Genomic DNA, 19,888 nt, shown 5'->3' with positions numbered 1-19,888 from the left:
GAGTGGAGAGGGAAGCTGCAGGTAGTTTGCAGGGAATATGCAAATTTATGAGATCAGCTAGATAATAGAGGTTATGAAGCACGCACACACACACACACACACATGCACACACACTACTGCAAGGGGAAGTAGTCACTTGTGGACAGACACTGACAGTACGTTACCACTTGCACTATAGCACACATTCTCTCGCCTTCTCTCTCTCTCTTTCTGTCTCTCTCTCTCTCTCTCACTCTGTCACACACAAAAACACAAACACACACACTTGTTTGCTTTGTCACATACTTGGTCAGTCCTTCCTCCCTCACTATCTCTTGCTATTTGTCTCTCTGTCTTTGACAGCCACAGAAACTGGCTCACACACACGTTCTCAGGGATCCATCCCACATTCACACAGACACACCTGGGATTGCCGTCCTCAGTTATGGTGAGTACAACCATGTTCTTTTTTTGTTTGCCTAAAACTACCCAGCCGAATGGAACCTAAAAAGAAACATGTATGCTTATGGTAATATTTGACAAATAGATAGGGTTTTGGTAAGACTGAGTGAAAGACAGCTGTAAAAACACAAAACCTCACCACCAACAGATAAACTGTCTGCAAGGTGCACAGGCTATATTTAAAATCATCTCCAATGAGTCAAAATCAGACTTTTGGTTTTAATGAAAGTGCAACTCAAGATGATGCAAACTGCACAGATGGAGATACTGTGAATTCAGACCTTTTCAGTGATGATTATTCAGAAAATATGAAATCTGCTATGTTATGATGAAGCAGTGAATGATATCTGATCAGGGCAGCTGGGGTCTGAACACCTGTGCGTTTGAAGCAGCATTATGACCTCTATGGCAGTAAAAGTTAAACTGCCTTTGGCCTGGCGGAGGTTTGTGTGCATTTGTCTTTGTCTCAGTTTATGCAGTGGAATAATCTAATCGACTGCTTTTTAAAACAAATTTTTAAAATGGAGGTTTCCATTTCAGAACACTTTCAATATACCTATATATCGCTAAATTTCACTCTTTTGTCGGTTATCATATGAATAGTTGTGATATTAGGGATATTGTAATACCAACTTAATTTAATTAGTCAGTCATTGGTGTAAGAGGCAGATGGTTTTGCCATTTCAGATGTCACAAATACACAATTACCATATGCAGCATTTCTCAACATGTTTGGAGAAGTTACCAGCGAGGAAAAGCTGTTTTACTTTATTTGTCATCCTGCTGCTAACGGCACTCGCACTACAACGTTGTCTGATTGACAGGCTACCTCAAGGGTCCCTATCAATCAATTTTGTAGTATTTCTTTTGGTTTTCAAGACATACTTTAACATATTCTGCAGAAATGCCGTGTAAGTATTGGAGAAGTCACACTGCGGGAAGTTTTTTTAAGTGTTGTGTCAGCTACATTGCGCAAAGCAACTGTGGCCCCCACTTTTTCACCACACTGGAAATAAAAATCATGCTTCCTCTTTGGGTTGACTGAAAGAGCTCATTCCTTTTCTCTTTCATTTCCCAGCTGCTCACTTGATAGCAGATGTACTTGGGTTGTGATGCTTGTATTTTTTTTTGTCACACTAACACATTTTAACTGGATGAAACACACGTTGCAGCCACTAATGTATACTGTAGTGGTATTAGCAACAGTACTACAGTGTTAACACCCATCCATTCAGCCACCACTGAAATTTCATATACTGAGGAGATAGTCTGTCACATTAAATCGAAAACCTGTGAATGACTCATAGTTGACAGCTAGTACCAAAATGACAAACTGTGAACAGTGTCCATCAAGTAGTTGAAAGGCTACTGGTTGAGATGTTTGAGGTGGAAGTGTATGTTTGCCCCTGAACAAAACCCTTGCACCTTGAAAAATTTCCACAAACTATTAATACAAAATAAAGGTAACTCTGCAACTTAGCAGACACAAAACAAAGACTGGTTTGTACCTTTTCAAAGATTATGACTGAAAGTAATAACATAGGTCACAAAAGAGGACAAATCAGAATATTAATATGGTCTAATAATATGGTAGTTAGAGGAAGAAATGCATCATTTAATGCATTTCTGTTTCGCTTTTGCTGGTGGGCTGACCACAGAGTGAAGCCTTTTCTGGCTTCCTTTAGTGGTTGTGCTGAGTTGGTTACTGAGCTCTGGTTTAAAATATGTCGCAGATCATTACTCTTGGCACTCATTACCTTATTAGTTTTTCCAACACTTGACAGTATTATTAGGCCATACAGAGTTACAGTTGACTGTAAATCAGCTATTTAGAGAAGCACCAGTTGCAACTGTAGCTGAGAAACAGAAGCGTGATCAGTGGGATTTTTCAGAAGGGGGGTATTCTAACTAGGGTGCACCAGAGTTGAGGAAAACCTGGGATTTTCGGTTCCAGAAAACAAGATTAGGTGAACTTTAGGTCAGTTGCTATGGTAATTTTGCAGCCACTCTGTGAAACTAACTTGCTCAGTAGCAGGTTTACATGAACTAATCTTCAATTAATGGTCAATAAATCTGTCAGGCCTGCAGTGTTTCATGTGGTAAATAGTTTTCAGAGGTGGCGTGTTTTTTGTAACACAATAAGGAAATTGAATCTATAGATTTGTGTACATGGAGAGGAACTATCCAATTCTTTTGTGACAGCATGACTTTCAAAGTAGCTTGTTTATCAATTTGAAGTGTGTTTCTTGCCTGTACCTCATACCTCATGGTGGATGGGTGCATCAACATGACCTGGCAGACCCAAGTTTGAGACCAGTTCTCAGTGAGACTAGTGTTCTGCTAGTGTTAGTGTTAATGTTACATAATGTGACATTAACATTTCCTAATGACATTTTCCTAACATTAACCAAGTTGTTTTATTGGCGAAATGTAACGTTACATTACCTAACCTTAACCATGACCTTTTCCTAACCTTAACCAAGCTGCTTTGTTGGTGTGCCAATTTTTTTTTATTCAGATTTTCACTGAAAGGACGTATAGCTGATACGCTAACAGTTGAAACAAATCTTGTGTTTAATCGCTGAAACTTGAGTAGGTTTGCATTTTTCTCCTATGTCATCTCAGCTCTTTTGCAGCGTCTGTGCTGTTATTTTATTCGTATTGCACTACACATAGGACCATGTTAAAACTTCCATTCATGAGGTGTGGAATATGATGCTGTGGTTTTGTTGTTGCTGGTTGCCATGGTGAATCCTTTCATCTCTGCGTGCGTGAGTATGAGTTCAGGGTTTGTTAAACCATCTTCCTGAAATAGCCTCCAGCAGAACTACCTGTTTTCCTATTCATACTGACACATTGTCCATCACTCATTATGACTGATATGACATACTGATATGACAGTGTAAGAATGAATTATAAACGAATGCCAAATGAATTAAGACAGCTTGTTTCGATGCTTTACTGGCAAGTGCATGGTATCTTAAGCATTACTATGTAAACAAGAATCTGGCCATCCTAGTTTTTATATGGTACAGACCTGACATTTACCATCTAGCTTCATACTGTAGTATCTCCCCATGCTGAATCGTTTTCCTTTTCTTTGCTGCTCTGCTGAAGTAATAGAGGTGGCTGTGTGTTCTTTTGCTCTTATCTGCACTTCCTGCTGGGGGTTTGTTGCAGTGTCTCTAACTCCATTCAAACCAGCCTCATTACACTGGGTGTGGCGGCAGCTGCAACCTAGTCACTCCATTAAATGGCACTCATTTACATAAATATTCATACAGCTCTAGACAAAACTTACCATTGTGGACAAAACATGAGACTGAAGAAAAAAACATCCCTACCCTCAGTCACTCTGCACACCCCTGGGTGCTGAGAGCCTGTGACGGCTGTCCAGCTGGCTGTGTATTTATGGCAATGATAAGCCAGGAAGTGGATGCAGTTGATGACAGCTGAAAAATAATGATGTCCTTCACATTACCTGTTTCCTCCAAATACCCACAATGAACTTATCTAACCAGCCTGCAACATAAACAGCAGTGTTTCCATTTGGTAAGTCACAGTTCCCCCTGTATATGTACAGGCCTGGTGGGCCACCACGACAAGCCCACCACACGAGACAAAAATCTCTGTGAGATACGATATATAGCCTACACATTCATTTCCATTTACTTGAGAGCGTCTGTGCAGCACTGCAGCTCTGTTTGAAAAAATTGTGTGGGAAATGCACAACAGCATGAGAGAACCACTGTTGTCAGCGAGAATCAAAGCGTATGTGAGGGTTTCCCCGGCGTAAAGGCCTGACACGCTGCAACATGCATATTTTCAGTAGCATGGATTCTACTTCATGACTACAGAAATAATTTTTGAACACTACAGGCCACAATGTGTCTGGGTGCTTCTCTTGCTCTGTTCACGATCACCAGCTCAAGCCACTGCCCACCTAGGCAGTAATTATGTATGTCTTAGGGCGTTTTCACACCTGTCTCGTTTGGTCCGGACTTTCGGACTTTTCAGTTTGATCCTAACCTAAATTACAGGTGTGAAAGGTGCCGTGGACCACAGTCCGAACCAAAGGACCAAAATTTGTTCCGACCAAAAGAGGTGGTCTCGGTCCGGACCAAACGAACCATGGTTCGGACCTTCTGCAGTGTGAAAACAACTGTTTGTATGGTTCGGACCTTCGTATCAATGACAGGAAGTTCAAGTTTTTGGAAGTTACGTCACGCTAACCAGCTGGTTACCATGGTTATGCATCTCCGACGGCATGCTAACTTTAGCTGCTAACGTTAAACGTTGCTGTGACACGCAAGGCGCAACGTTAGGACTCGTGTCCATTATTATGCTGAATGAAAAGTGGCGCACGGTAAAATGTATAGCACTATAAAGACAAGTTAATACATCACTACTGACAGCTCATCTTTTTAAAAATATTCCCACACTCACCTTCTCTCCGGAATACACATCGCCATAACTCGCAGGACTGTATGCCGTTTTCTCCTCCTCCCGATAAAGTTTTCGCATGATGAGGAGGCTCATCTTGCGAATAGCAGTTACTCTGATGTATTGCTCATTAACTTGATGCTGCTGGTAGCAATATACCAACAAAAATATTAGAACGGGAAAAAGATGGCTCGCTCCAGTGCCGGCTTTACCTATGTCGCCGACGACTCTACCTATGACGCCGATAAAATCCTGCCGGTATCCCTCCGGTAAACAACCGCTGCCGGCGCCCCTCCGGCCGCTAGCGGCGCCCCTCCAACAGATGGCGCTAGGCAACTGCCTATACCGCCTATGCCAAAAGCCGGCTCTGGCTCGCTTGATTCATTTTCTGTAAACAGGAAGTAATACTTATATCATATGCCGGCCGGCCAGCCTAACAACTCAGCGTAACCAAAGCAAAATGAGCCGCGGAAGTGCATGGGCAGTTGATGCGTCCTCTAATGAGAAGAATACATTTCCCCTGTATGTTTATCTTGTAAAGTCCGTTACTCTATTTGCAGTGTGAAACCAAACCAACCGGACCAAATATGTTACAATGTAACAGAATTACAGAGTTTGGTTCGGACCTTGGTTCGGACTTTCAGGTGTGAAAACGCCCTTAGAGAAAGGAAATGTATTTGAATCTGCTCCACTGGCACTGGGGTGCTGATCAATAGAATTAATGCAGTACTTTACAGCCAGCTGGTAACAGGATGTTTGTTTTGGGCCCTAAAGCAGGACAGGCTTTATTCCCCTCCCCTCCCTTTCTAAAGCGCTGAGATCCTCAAGGTCTTTGAGAACCTTGAAAAAATATGAACACAGGAATGATGCTGTCATGGTGTTTATTTTAGCAATGTTTCAGCATCTGTTAGTATTTGGCAGCTGATTCTTTTTGCTATAGGCTACACTTCCTTTCAGTAATTTGTCTGAGGACCATCATGCATTGTGCAAATTTCCTGTTTGCAGAAAAACTGTTGCAGAAAAGCTGTTGTTGTTGAGTAACAGTGCAAAAAGGTTCTCTGACAATTATTGGCCATCTGAGCTGAGGTTAGGCTATCAAGAAATTGAAACAAGATTACCTTAATATGAGAAGGATGTAGCACTCAATCCATGAAATGAATATACTGTTTCTGCTTGTTTGCTTAGTGAAAGTGATTAAGGGTGAATATTAACAGAAAACTTTTATGTATTATCTCTATGAGACCATTTAGATAGTAGACAATACAGTTTATTTAACTTATTTCACCTCTCAGAGAGTCTGCAGTTACTTCCTCTCTTTTCAATTGAAATTTTCATTGGGAATTATATTATATAAATTATAGAGCTCAATATATATCTAACTATCTATCTATCTATCTATCTGTATGTATATATATATATATATATATAGAGGGAGAGAGAGAGAGAGAGCGAGAGAGGGAGAGAGAGAGAGAGAGAGATCTGTCGACTCAAATAGAAAAGTTCAGCTGACAATCAAAATAGGACAGACATGAGAAGGGTGAGTGTGACAGTGTGAGTTTGCAGTGTGAGTGCATGGAGCGAGGCAGATGTGTCAGGGTCCTGTAGAGGGAGAAAGCCCAGCCGAGGCCATAGACTGCTATGAAACGGGGAAAAAAAACAATGCAGTATTATGCAGTAGGCTGTATGTAATATATGGCTAAATGCTGTAAAAGGATCACAACATTTGATTCCAAACTTTTAGGAGTAACTAGACTATTACTGTTATTGTTACATGGACCAATTTCTATAATGAAGGCATTTTTATAATGTGAAATCAGTGATTGTAAAATTGGTTTTCATTCATCTAAGCACATTGAAAGTGTGTCTTCTTAACCAGCATCTCATAATTCTCTCCAGTGCACATAAGAAATGATTATAATTTGTAGAGCTGATTTTACAGACAAGTTCCCCTGGCTGCTGTTCATTCAGCATAGTCTTACAGACACATGTGAAATGCAACAATGCAATATGTGATGGTGTCCCAAAAAAGGGTTAAAATGATGTGCTGGTAGCACAAAAACAATGCCAATGCAAAGTCAATTAGGATCCGTCATTTTGTTGGACACATGAATTACCAATAGTACTAAGACTGAAAAAGTTTGTGCAACGAGGTTGTTGAGGTGGTGGATGGCTCAATCAACACAACTTTCACTCAGAGGTTTCAAAGCATTTTAGGGCAAGACCGGCATGTTTGTTTCTTGTTAGCAACAGTAGCTTGTTCATTACCTGTGTTTGTTTCCCATGGTAACTTTATCGTAACACCATACTAACGTCAACCATAGCCTTTCCCTAACCTTAACCAACCCTAACCCATGGTGGTTTCACGTCATTTGTCCTTACTGACTTTGCAGTGGCATTGTTTTTGTGGCCACTGTAACCCATGTCATGCCACTGCTAAAGTTGTTAAGGAAGTCGTGAACATTTCATGTATTTCTGTGAGATCAAGTTGCACTCATGTTACTCTGGCCCAGTTTTAACACTTGCCCCCTGGAGGTGGCCTCAGATATTCTTGTGGGTGGAACATCTCCCTACACAGACAATCTTTGATTCCACAGCCTGGGTGGGAATGCACAAAATGCCCACTGAGGATGAGTGGAGAGTTGCTGGGTGTAATGCAGGAGGCTGGAGAGATTGGGGCAAGCAAGACTGTGTAGAGTCGTGTAGGCTTGTGTGAAGAGGAGGATCTGGTGTGGTTCCTGTGAAGATGCTGTTACAATAATCCAGCTGAGAGTGTACAAAGGTGTGACTTTCATCAAGGTGTGACTGAGTTTCAGCACTGATATAGGAGAATAATGGGCTGAAGGGCTCTTATTGATTCCAGTCTGCAGTTGTACACATATTCTGAATTACTTTTGATTCAATTAGATGTTGAGATCTTAATCTTAATTTTATTTCTGGATTCCTCCCTTTTCTTTCAGGACAACAAAGCTGATGTAAAGGCCATCATGGCTCGCTTCCAAGCTGGCGGGACCAATGGCACTGAGGACAGTTCTTCCTCACCTCTAGTACGGACCAAACCACCCCTCCACCCCACCGTGTCCTCTGGTCCTCCCCTACATTCAAAGAAACCTGTTTTAGAGAGCCTATCAGGCAGTGGCATCTCTACTGCTCCAAAACCCACTTTTTTGAAAAATTCTGTCTCTGTCAAAAGTGCTCCAGAGATACGAGAGTCACCCAAGACAAAAGCCCTGGCTAGCATGTTTGCAAATGCCCAGGAAGACACCAACAGCAACAGTAAACCTTTGACTGTTAATAAGCCGCAGTCACCCTTCAAACCACCTGTCTCACAAGATGCTGATCATAAGAGCCCTAAACCTAAACCGCCCCTCCAGAAGCCCTCCCTCAGCTCTACCCTACCGGACTCCAAGCCTGCCTTTCCCAAACCTTCCCCAGGGGTCACCGCCAAGCCCAGCTGGGTGAAAGAGGACAGCACCACACCACCTAAAATTCCACCTTCACAGCAAAAACCTAGCAGCGCTATTGCAAAATTACGACAGCAGAATGAAGAAGCAGGAGGCGCGAACACAGACTCCACGAGCAAACCATTAAATGTACCAAACTCTGCTGTTAAGCCCTCCTCCAACTTCAGGACTGCTCAGAGTATCTTCAACAAGGAGATGGACAAGCCTGACCCACCGGACAATGGCGTGAAAACAGAGGGGGCGACCAAACCGCCTCTCAGTGGTAGCACCTCCACCCCTCCTCTCAAGCCTCCAGCCAGTAAGAAACCGAGCTTTGTGAGGAGGCAGCCAGGGGTCAGCAACAGCATTACCGGGGATGACCCTTCGGCCCCGAAGCGTAAACCCCTCCCCAATAGTTTGGCCTTGGGCCCTCCACCTGCCAAGCCCAACCGGCCTCCTAGAGTTAACCTGGAAGCTTTCAAACGAGATGCCAAGACCTCTGATGATAGTAAGTTGTTTTCCAAAGTGATGTTATCAAAATAATAACAGTTAAATATTTTTGTTGCAATTGATGATCAATCAAAAAAAGATTATTCCACACAAAAAAATCCATTATTAAATAAGTCAATGTTTAATTCAAAGCTATAATTACAAATCCAGTGAGACAGTGAATATCAATATCCATATTAGGCCCTCATCAAATTAAGTATCACTTTGTCAGTCATGTCTGTGCAATAAACCACAAGGTATCAACAGTAGCCATGGATCTAGCCTGGCTGGCCATGGGCACCATCAAAATACAATTGTCCCCCAACAGTCCCTGTACTTGTTAAGCCTAAATTTATGTGATCACAGTTTATTAGATTTCAGAGGACAAATATTGCTTTAAAAGAAATATAAATTTCCTGATTTTGTTTTTAAGTTACACCTCAATAGAATCTCTTTAAGATTGGCCTTTGCTCATTTACTTGCCTATTTTCACCTTCTCTGACAAACACTTCTAATTCCTCTTAGGATTCCTGACATCTGGACTGCCAGGATGAGAACAAAAGTCTAATAATAGTCAAAGTTAGTTTAAGTCTTTTCAGGATACATCTAATTTCTATTCAAACCATGAATGCAAAAAGGTCAGTGTGTTGAACAGCTGTCCGCTGGCTGTCAGTGGGTCACACAGCTGGTGACTCAGGAAAGAAACCTCTGGCAGGATTTCAGTCCGGGCCAGCAGAGACACACATGTGGCTCCACAGGCCAGGACATAATCAGTCAGCTACATCTGGGGACACACTATATTGACGTATTTGTATTTTCAGGCATTTATTTAACAGCACAGCAACCCCCAAATAGTGAGCCTACATTTACGTATGAAAACTGCGTTATGACTTTTTTTTTTACAACTCTTTATCATAATTTATAGTGTTTACCACCTAATTGATAACATAATTATAAACAATTCACAAACCCTTGGCACTGAATACAGCACTTGTCAAAAGTGTCTTTGTATTTGTTCCTGTACTGCCACCGAGCCATTATGTTTAATTATTAACAACCTCCCTGAGCTTTGTTAGCCTTCACTGTCCTGGGGTAGAAATTATGCTGCTGTAAAATGTTTGCAGTACTCATGTGACATTCTTGGGAAATTATGGGTTCCTCTTATGTTGTTGTCACAAATGCATTTCCTTCATCATCACCATCAGTGCTATTTAGAAAGTCTGTGCAAGAAGAACATGCCTCACCAGTTGCTGTGGTGATTGACATTTGTAGCCTTCAGCTGATGCCTGCATCAGACTGCCATTTGTCGCTGGTTAGCAGCCACCTTCTTTTATGTCTGCTACCATCGCAAAGTGACTAATCCTCACAATTTTACAAGCGTCTGACAGTGAAAACAGACAAATATGTGAAACTCAACAAGGGTTAAGAAATGACTACAGAGCTTATATTTGGTTTACTGATGATTTAAATATATTTTTGAATTGTATACTATATCTATTTAATGTATGGCCATCTGCAACATGTGTACTTGGCAATGTTTTAACCGCACCTTTTCCTGTGTCACACACACACATACACACATGCGTGCACACTATAGCAATATGCATCTAGACAAAAATTACACTCAGTCTGGATATGCATGCTGCGGTCACAGAAGGAAATACTGTACACAAAATTAGTCCAAGTTACAGGCACTGCTGCAGCTTGGGTCAGAGGAGAAACCAGAGTCACAGAAACATACTTGGTTCCTCTGTTCCCCCTGCAAAGTTCCTCGTCCCTCTCTCCCTCTACACTCTGGCCTCTGACAGCTGAGTTTGCTTCACCACATGGGGAAGTAAGTTCCAAACATGGATAGTTTCTGGTGAAAGGCTCTATTTTCAGACATACATCTGAGCAGACTTTAGTTTCAGTCAGAGGTGAGATGTGACTGTTGGCTGAGAGTCTAAAAAAACAACAACAAAAAAAAAAAAAAAAAAAAAAACTTGCAGATACCAGAAAACAGGAGACTGTATGAAAAATAAAATAGTTTTACATAATTGTGTGTTTTTTTTTAGTCTAAAGCTTTCAAAAGGAGTTTCCACAAGCGGTCACCCTGATACACAATGCGTATGGTGCCTTTGTGTATTTGTAATATTATGTGCTATGCTTTCTTCCCTTTGTGGCAGAATAATAATACACACTCAGACTCATAAACACACACAAAACACACACACGAGACACTCACATGAGAGCACAGGCATAGATGTCTTAACTTCTGTATTATTATACCATGTGTTTGCTGTGTTAAAGGTCCTGCCTCTTTGAAGAAGCCCAACGTCCCATCTCCAGTGACCCCTCAGTCCAGTAACCATAGCAACCCTGTGGCCCCAGCCCCGCCTCCTCAACCTCCAGCTCCGAGTCTGCCCCCACGGCACCCAGCAGCCATGTGAGAGTGCACAGGAACACAGACAACACCAGAAGACAAAAGTGTTGCTTCTTATATGAAAACACACTCTATATACATTTTGTTTGACATTTTTCCTGACGTTATTTTTCAGAATCCAACCAAACCCAGATGAGAACTATGATGATGTTGGTGTGATGACCAGCGCTCCACCCCCACTGCCCCCTTCCGCCGGTACTGTAACGCTCAAACTACCCTAGAATGTAACGTAATGGGGATTCAAAATGTTATTTTTATTATAATGTGGCAAGGCGATAGCTGCTAATCTTTTTACAACTACAGGAAGAGAGAGGAACATGGTGAAATGCAGAACTATGTCCCCTATTTACATATGTGATGGCACACACACACACACACACACACACACACACACACAAAAGGAAGAAAGTTTTAGTTTGAGGCAACTATTTAACCCTTTCTTTTGTTTTGTTTTTCTTATATATTGGTTGAAGCAAACATCTGATTTTTAATGTAACCTTTCCATCAGTAGTTGTACAGAGTTCATTTTAAGTTGTTATTTTGAATACTGTCCATCGCATGAGCCTCGACCTACCGAGCAGTGTTATTTTGTTTTACATGTTGCAGAAAAGTGAGCAGATGTAATGCTTAGGCTGTGAAATGAGTCAGACCGATGAGTATTTCAGATGAGTGAGATTCTCTTGTAACGATGACTCAATGTCCCTCCTCCCCAGGTCACCCAAGCCAGAGGGCAAAGGTGAGACTTGCTCAGTCATTATCATGCACATAAAAACACAAGGATATATCTGCACAGCCACAAGAGACTACATTTACATGCACTAAAAAAAAATTCATGCAGCCTAGACCTTTTTTGACCGTGTGAACATAGCCTCCCTCTGTCATTTGTTCAACCACCTCATTGAAACAGTCAGTGTTGTGATATTTATGCATATCCATAATCCAGTTGATATCCAAGTCTTCTATTATCTAAAAGTAGGTGTATTTCTCTTTTCAACTTGTGGACTTTTCTTTTGTTAACGCATCTCTAACCCAGCCTTGAAAACTGTTGGCTAGGTGGCTTTTTTTTTTTTTTTTTTTTTTTTTTACAATACATAGAGCTGACCGTAAACAGGCAGCTGTGTGACATAAAGTGTGATAAAAACCCCAATTGAGAAACATATTCCTAATGTGCTGTATACATGTCCAAAGAATGCTTGGAAAGTCTCAATAACATCAGCATATCCAACCTATCTTAATCTGGAATACTGTCATACTCAGAATAATGGAAAAATAGTGGAAAATTAGTGTGCATTTAAATGTACTGACACATGCATACTCACACGCTTTTCTTTAGTTTAACAAGATTAAAGCTGGATAATCTCAGTGGTGAAGTTAGGCCAATTCAGCAGCACTGAGTAAAAAAATGAAGAAAAGAAAAACAGAATATAAAGATAAATAAGAACCATACATCTCTACCCAAACATTAGTTAGCGATGTATGGATGAACTATGGATGATGAAAAATATTTAGATTACCACATTAAGAAGATATGCACATTAACAGTGGAACTTGCTGGCACAAAAAAAGATAATATGGAAAATAAAGTAAGACATTCAGTATATATGCAATTTAGAAATTAAGAGAACATTTAAAAAAAAAAACATGAAGAAAGTATATAAATATGCAATAAATGTGCTTGCCTCAACATCAGCAGCTCTACATATTAAACTAATTCTGAGTTTTAATTGTGTTTTTATAAATGTCCTCGCTGCCCCAGGAGGAAGATGAGGACGGTGAAATGTATGAAGATCTTGATGAACGATGGTGAGAGAAGGAGCCATTCCTGCTGATACCAACCCTTTTGCCTTTCTATTATGTATTATATTTATATATAACTTAACATGATCCAGCAACATTTTACTCAGTGGCTTTTCAAATGTTTGCATTCAGAATAATTTTCCTCTGTGTGGATGGAGTGGTGGTGTGTTTCCTTTGATGAGCCCAGTTCAAAGCTCAGCCTGACTTGAGTCTGTTGAGGTCAAAAGCTGAAAAACATCACCATATCAAGCATCAAGCATTGACACTATAATAATAACCAGCTGTTTAAGGCATGCGCAAGAGTAAACAATTTCTTTCTGCCGTTAGCTCCTTTATAGCAGCAGTGTTTTAATCTCTGCTCAGCGCTTCAGGAACACCCCTCTCTGGTGGCTGTTCTGCAACACTGCAGTCAATCATAGTCTGATACACTCTTTCTTTACACAGCAAAAAAAAAAAAAAGCAATAGTCCAGTGAGGCACACACAGAATTCTCTCAAACCCCCATATTTTTTTTTTTTTTTATCACCAGTAAGAAGCCAAATCCAAATGTCCATTCTGTATTTTTAGTTGCCCTTTAATACATTACCCACAGTACATTACATTACACTATCCCTCTATTGCTGTATTCCTTCCTCTACAGGGAAACAGCAGACAAGGAACAAGAAAAGAAGAGAGAGAAAGAGGAGAAGGAGGAGAAGAAGCGATTGGAGGCTGAGAGGAAGGAGCAGAAGGAACGTGAGAAGAAAGAACAAGACGCCAGAAAGAAATTCAAAGTGAGTAAACAACGCTAGAACTTGTAGCTTTGTTTGCTCTATTCATTTTATTTTATTTCATTTTATTTTCATTTCATTTTCATTGCACACACACACACACACACACACACACACACACACACTCACACACACACACACACACACACACACACACACACACACACACACACACACACACACACACACACACACACACACAAGTATGATGACCCCAACCAAGTAATAACCCGCTCATTCGTTTATAGAGAGAGTTACATTGTAAAACCATTCAATGAAAAGAAAAAACTGGGTGTGCATCATCATTTTGGATCTTCAGAATGAGTTTGGCGACATATCAACAAAGTTTGATAACTGCATAAAAAGTCCATGTTGTAAAGAAAATGTTAAGAGGTCTGCATGTTTGTCTTTGTGCTTCTGTGTGTATCTGTGTGTGTGCTAGCTCGTTGGCCCCCTTACACCGATCCACCAAGTCAAGGCTCGTGTGGACCACCGAGGCGGTAAGACAGAGCTGTCACTGAAGCAGGGAGACTGGGTGGACATCATCCGTGTTCAGGGCAACCCAGAGGGGAAGTGGTTGGGCCGGACACAGGACGGATCCTGTAAGTTCTCATACATGTGATTCATTATTCCTCTCTGCTCTTTTATTCGTCTTCCTCCGTTCTCCATTCTATCTGAGAATACAGGGTATGACTGGTAATTACACCCTCTCTTCCTAAACCTGTCTATCATTTACTCATCACTTTTTACTATTAGGACGGTGGGTAAGCATGCGGTGTCATGGCATTTTCCTCCTGTCTCACCAGCTATCCTCTTTTCCTTTTCTTTCCCTCCTCCATTCCTATTTCCTCCTTCCTCTTTGTCCTGCTGCTCCGTTTCGACTCAGTTGCAAACTCAGATCTCAATTCCAGGTGAGTTGGAGGTGGGCGTGGTCACATTGCCGTGGTGGGCGTGGCCTCCAGCATATTACATTCAGTGTCAACAAACATTAACTAAATTAACTAAAATTGATTGTTTTTGTCTATTCATGTACAGGATACAGACAAAATATTGCCTGTCTGTGGGCAACACCAAAATAAAGTTTCACAATGATCAGTATTTCATGTTTTATTAGGTCATAAATAATCAAAACTGAGGTTTAGTCTAATTTTCGGGACAAACAGGACAGGATTCGGGATTCAGGACAACTGCTCGTAATTCAGGACTTTCCCAAATTTTTCAGGATGTCTGGTCACCATACCATGATGTAATAACACATTTTGTAATAAAAACCTTGAAACCAAAATGTAACAAATTTTCCAGTATTTTTTTTGTACTTATTATGACTGTTATTATATAGGCTGTGGCCGGAGTTATATTCTGAGGTATAATAATAATAATGATAATAATAATAATAATAATAATAATAATAATAATAATAATTTGGATTTCTTAGATCAAAGTTTTAAATTTAAAAGACAAAAACTCAAAAATGTACGAGAAAAAAACTTGGAAAAATAATAATACTTTGCAACTGAATTTAGTAAAAAGGAAATCCTGGTTATTTTAGCCCAGAATCACAATATTAGCATAAGTATCTGGACTTTGAAGAGACATTGATGTGACTTGGGTCTATTCAGTAGAAGACAACACACTGATTTTTGATTTTTTTTTTCTCATAAATTTGTGAGATTTTTTTCTCACAGACAAACCCCTGATCTTATTATTACGAAATGTGAGGAAATTTGTTACATTTTACATTTAAGGTTTTTATTACAAAATGTAACAAGGTATTACAAAAGTGTGTACTATTAAAAACTGAAGGAAAAAGTTATTGCATTTTGGGTGTGATTACTACACAATGCATTGTTATAAACCACCTTAATTAGAGACACACAAAAAATGTAGTGTTTAGTGTTGCTGTTTGACAAGAAATCAACATCTCCTGTTTGCTCAATGTCTTTCTCATCAGCTCACATTTATGTGCTTATATGCATATATGCATATATATGCATGGATGTGTGTGTGTGTGTGTGTGTGTGTGTGTGTGTGTGTCTGTCTGTTTCTGTGTTTTTTAGATGGCTATGTAAAGATCACGTCTGTGGATATTGACCTTGAGAGCTGGAAGCAACAGGCAGGGTCTCTTCCCGGCCAGCAGGACTTTGACCCTGAGGTTTATGATGACATCGATTCAGCCTCTCATGACAACTTTAACAGGTATAAAGAAAGTGAAATTATTATTATTTTTTAACCATGAAAGATTCCATTTTTCATTTGCACAGATAATCTGCCATTATTTTCTTTTGCATCTAACAATACAGACAGCTTGCAGAAGATTACTAAATTAGTCTTTAATGTCTTTATCACTTCTCTCTGCAGTGGCATCAGAGGACCAGGAGGTATGTTTTCAATCCTGATGTGTGATATATGATATATGACAGCTTTAAGCGACTTTTTAGATAAACAGTCTTTACATTCAGTTCATTCTCCCAAATAATTATATTGTGATTAACCACATTGTCAGTCATATTTTCTGTGCGTTTTCCCAGTAATGTGACTATATGTTGCACATGTAGCTGCTGTAGCTGTAGTTTCCTCTGTGCTGTTTGTCTGCAGTGGTTCTGCCCCCGCCACCAGACGACGGAGAAATCTATGATGATGTTGTTGATCCAAGCCTGGATGTGAGGTGGGAATGCATCAGAGAACTAGGTGGATTTACATTTACAACAAATGAATGGATGGATTTGCAAGACAGTCACTGAGCTGATGCTCTTATCGAAAGTGATATCAAAAGAGTGGCACAACAGAATAAGGTTAAGACACAGGGCTTGGATGAAGTAGAGCAGTCCTGGACCTGTTTGCTGTGGTCATTTCACTGATAAAAGATAAAATGGTGATTGTGGTTAGTTTTTACGGTGACAATGCACGTCAGAGATGGCACACAAGACACCTCTCCATGTTGTAGACTCTCCCCTCAGTGAGTCAGCAACTTGCAGCAAGTCAGTTTTTACGGAAGTCAGCCCAGTGCGATGACCAAAGCTCTTTGCAATGGCGACAACACACATAAAAATGGCCACCACTGTTACCACTCTGCTATGTTTATTTGAAGTATATTGTGCAAGGTTCATGTAGTGTACGATGAGAGAAAAATACACAAATTCAGCATACATAAAAACTAAAACTATTGCATGTCATGTGCATGTACATATGTGCAGTAATGTGTGTAATAGAGATTGAGAAGAAAGAAATGGAAAAGTAAAGAAACAGATTGTTTCATTCTTGGTTGGCCCTCTTAAACCTCTCTAGTCCCTCGGACCCCAAGTCTCCCCCTAAGCCTCGCGGCTTCCTGCGGATGTTTGACTGGAGGAAACCTACAGGCAACACTAATGAGTAAAATACACTCAGTAGTAAGACTGACCAGAAATCTACCGTCTACTGTTGCTAATCCTTAACCTTTCACTCACCTTACCACTCATCTTACAGCAACCCAGCTGCACTGGGATGAAGTTGCCTTTGAATGTTGAGGGTTTCATTTCTCCACCATTTTCTTACCCCTGAAACAGCATCTTGGCAACTTCAGCCCTTTCTCAATAACCTTGAAGGGCCAAATTTGTCAAATTGATCATTGCATGTCCAATCAAACAGCCTGAAACCTAACTACAGTGTTAGTTGTTGAATTACAATCAGCATTACTGATTTCCAGGTAACTTACTAATCATCTTAAGTCATTTGCATGTCTGTCGATGAATGATTGTTGACCTAACCAGAAATCAAAGTGTTACCGGCTAACACAGTGAAAAAACAACAAATGTGCTCATTAGATTGAGATGATTGATGAATATGTGGTTGTGAAACTGTGCTGTTGACTGTGATATGAATCACCGTACAAATTAACAAATGATTTTAATTAACAAATTGATTCATAAATGATAGTATATTATAATGTGTTATATGGTGTTTTAATCTTTATGCTTTGTGTTCCATGCCAGAGTGCCTCCACCCAGCCAGTTTACTGCAGAGGGGAACTCAGGTATCACCCTCTTTGATAATCTGACTAAAATGTTTGCGGTGTTGGTGATCAAAAGAACACAGGACCACTAAGACAAGTTCAATCTTTGAAGCCGCTTTGCTGGACCCTTCCTGTCTTTACAAATACAAAATATTGTTGATCTGAATCCCCACTCTAGCTAGGAAAATTTGAGCTGCCCTGGATTACCCCTGGAGAGCCCTTGAGCAAGGCCATAAATCCCTAACCCTCCATATTGCAACTATTAGATTGCTGTAAATAAATAATCACTTCAAGGTGATTTCTGTTTCTGTAGTTGTTTAATATGCACTGGAGACGCTTTTCATTTATTTGTCCCTGACCATTGCCTCACTGACTTCCTTTGGCTGGTGGTTATAGATAAACCCGGAGGAGCAATCGATGAAGACATTTATGACGATGTTGACTCTCAAGCCTTGCCTCCTCCTCCTCCCGTCAGCAGGTACCATGAAAAAAACACCTCACAACAACATAAAACCATGGGCAACTATATGTCTTTTGTGTCTTTTGTATTAGAGGACATCTTTAAGGTTTAAAAAAAACAACCAACCCACAAAATCGTCTCACTGGAGTGTCTTTATTTTCCTCTTCAGCCTTCCAACCATGAGAGGCAAATCCAAGGCAGAGGAGGTGGATCCAAAGAAACAGAAGAAGTTTGAGAAAGAGGAGAAGGAGTTCAGGAAAAAGTTTAAAGTTAGTCTCTCTGATCTGTTATTATGCTTTTTTTTTTTTTTTTGCATCCTTTATGTATCCAATCCTCTCACACCCGTACTGACAAAACCATTTTAACAGGACTAAGCAATTTATTTTTATTTACAGTATGAAGGAGAGATCCAGGTGCTGTACCAGGTGACCATCATCCCCAATCTGACTAATAAGAAGTGGAGCGGCAAAGATCTGCCCATCAAACCAGGGGAAAGTCTTGATGTCATTGTTAAAGCTGTGGATGACAAAATGATCTGTCGAAACGAAGAGGGCAAGTGTAAGTGACCATCTGTCTGTCTGCATATCAATCAATCTATCGATCTATCTGTCAAAGTGAAATAACGATTTAGCATGTTCTTTTCCAGTTGGATATGTTTTTACCGGCCACATTGTCACGGAGTAAGTGCCACACTCACACACACACACACACACACCAGTTCACACACACACACATACAAAGAAAAAGACTAATTAATATGTGATATAACCTAATGATTTCCTCATCAATCATTTTTTCCTTTGTTTGCAGAGATGCTGATATCTACGATGACATTGGAGACGGTACGTTTTGAAATTAAGGAATCGTTTCATGAATCGATGTGGACAAAAATAAGATACTGAGATGAGGTTAATCGTTGATGATGTCGTGTTGTTATGTGGAGGGGAAGACACAGGCAGCAGCAGCAGAAACTGTTTTATTTGTTGGTGTGTTTTTTTTTTATAATCAATATATTCCATCTCTTTTCAGATTGCATCTATGACAACGATTGAAAAACAGTCTTACTGCATTGCAAGTGGAGTACCAGTCTTTATGTTTTATGTCATTATGATGTGTATTATTTATTATGTTCACTGATGCCATGGAGTGGAAAAACAAAACTTGTCCAACAATGTTGTTTGTCACATAAGAGACACATCAGCAGAGAGACAGAAAAACAGGAGACATTTGTTGGAACAGCAGTATTCATCAATCTGATCTGTTTGCTTTTCTGTTGTCATCCCTCAGTTTTCCCTTTGGGCAGTCATGAGTATAGAAAGCCATGTTTTATCACAAGAACTGTTTTTATTATTATTATTATTATTGTTGTTGTTATTATTCATTTTGCATTCATGCTTCTGACGTAACAGTACATAAAATCTGCAGTCTTGATGAATGGACAAATGCATTAAATCAATGTAAATATTAGTTACGACTTTGTCTGCTCATTATTGCACATCATAAACTTTATTACAGTTTACAGATATTACAGGAAAAAAATTACATGAAAAAAATTAATCTGCAACATGTAGGCAACATAATTTCAGTATCAAAACACATTTGATATACCTTACACACAAATAATTTTTTGGGGAAAAAA

At 40.1% G+C, this 19,888-nt stretch overlaps 1 protein-coding gene across 2 annotated transcripts; it reads left to right on the top strand.

Annotated features, from left to right (window-relative positions):
- Nucleotides 1–274: 274 nt before the first annotated feature.
- On the top strand, nt 275–19,741 carry fyb1b (FYN binding protein 1 b). Of its 2 annotated transcripts, XM_030066195.1 has the most exons (19): nt 275–427; nt 7,842–8,832; nt 11,103–11,238; nt 11,351–11,430; nt 11,949–11,971; nt 12,992–13,038; nt 13,672–13,804; nt 14,244–14,403; nt 15,859–15,997; nt 16,160–16,179; nt 16,397–16,466; nt 17,087–17,170; nt 17,770–17,810; nt 18,186–18,267; nt 18,419–18,518; nt 18,645–18,807; nt 18,896–18,929; nt 19,060–19,091; nt 19,279–19,741. In XM_030066195.1, the coding sequence occupies exons 1-19, from the start codon at nt 425–427 to the stop codon at nt 19,299–19,301; spliced, it is 2,361 nt and encodes a 786-aa protein (XP_029922055.1). In that variant the 5' UTR covers nt 275–424; the 3' UTR covers nt 19,302–19,741. The 2 variants fall into 2 exon arrangements, with proteins under 2 accessions (XP_029922055.1, XP_029922056.1); XM_030066196.1 differs by lacking the exon at nt 17,087–17,170.
- The last annotated feature ends 147 nt before the right edge of the window (nt 19,742–19,888 follow it).

This window comes from Myripristis murdjan, chromosome 12 (genome assembly GCF_902150065.1).
Source record: "Myripristis murdjan chromosome 12, fMyrMur1.1, whole genome shotgun sequence".
In the NCBI taxonomy this organism is placed as follows: Eukaryota; Metazoa; Chordata; class Actinopteri; order Holocentriformes; family Holocentridae; genus Myripristis; species Myripristis murdjan.
Note: the sequence above shows the minus strand (reverse complement) of the source record. Positions and strands in the feature narration are given on the sequence as shown.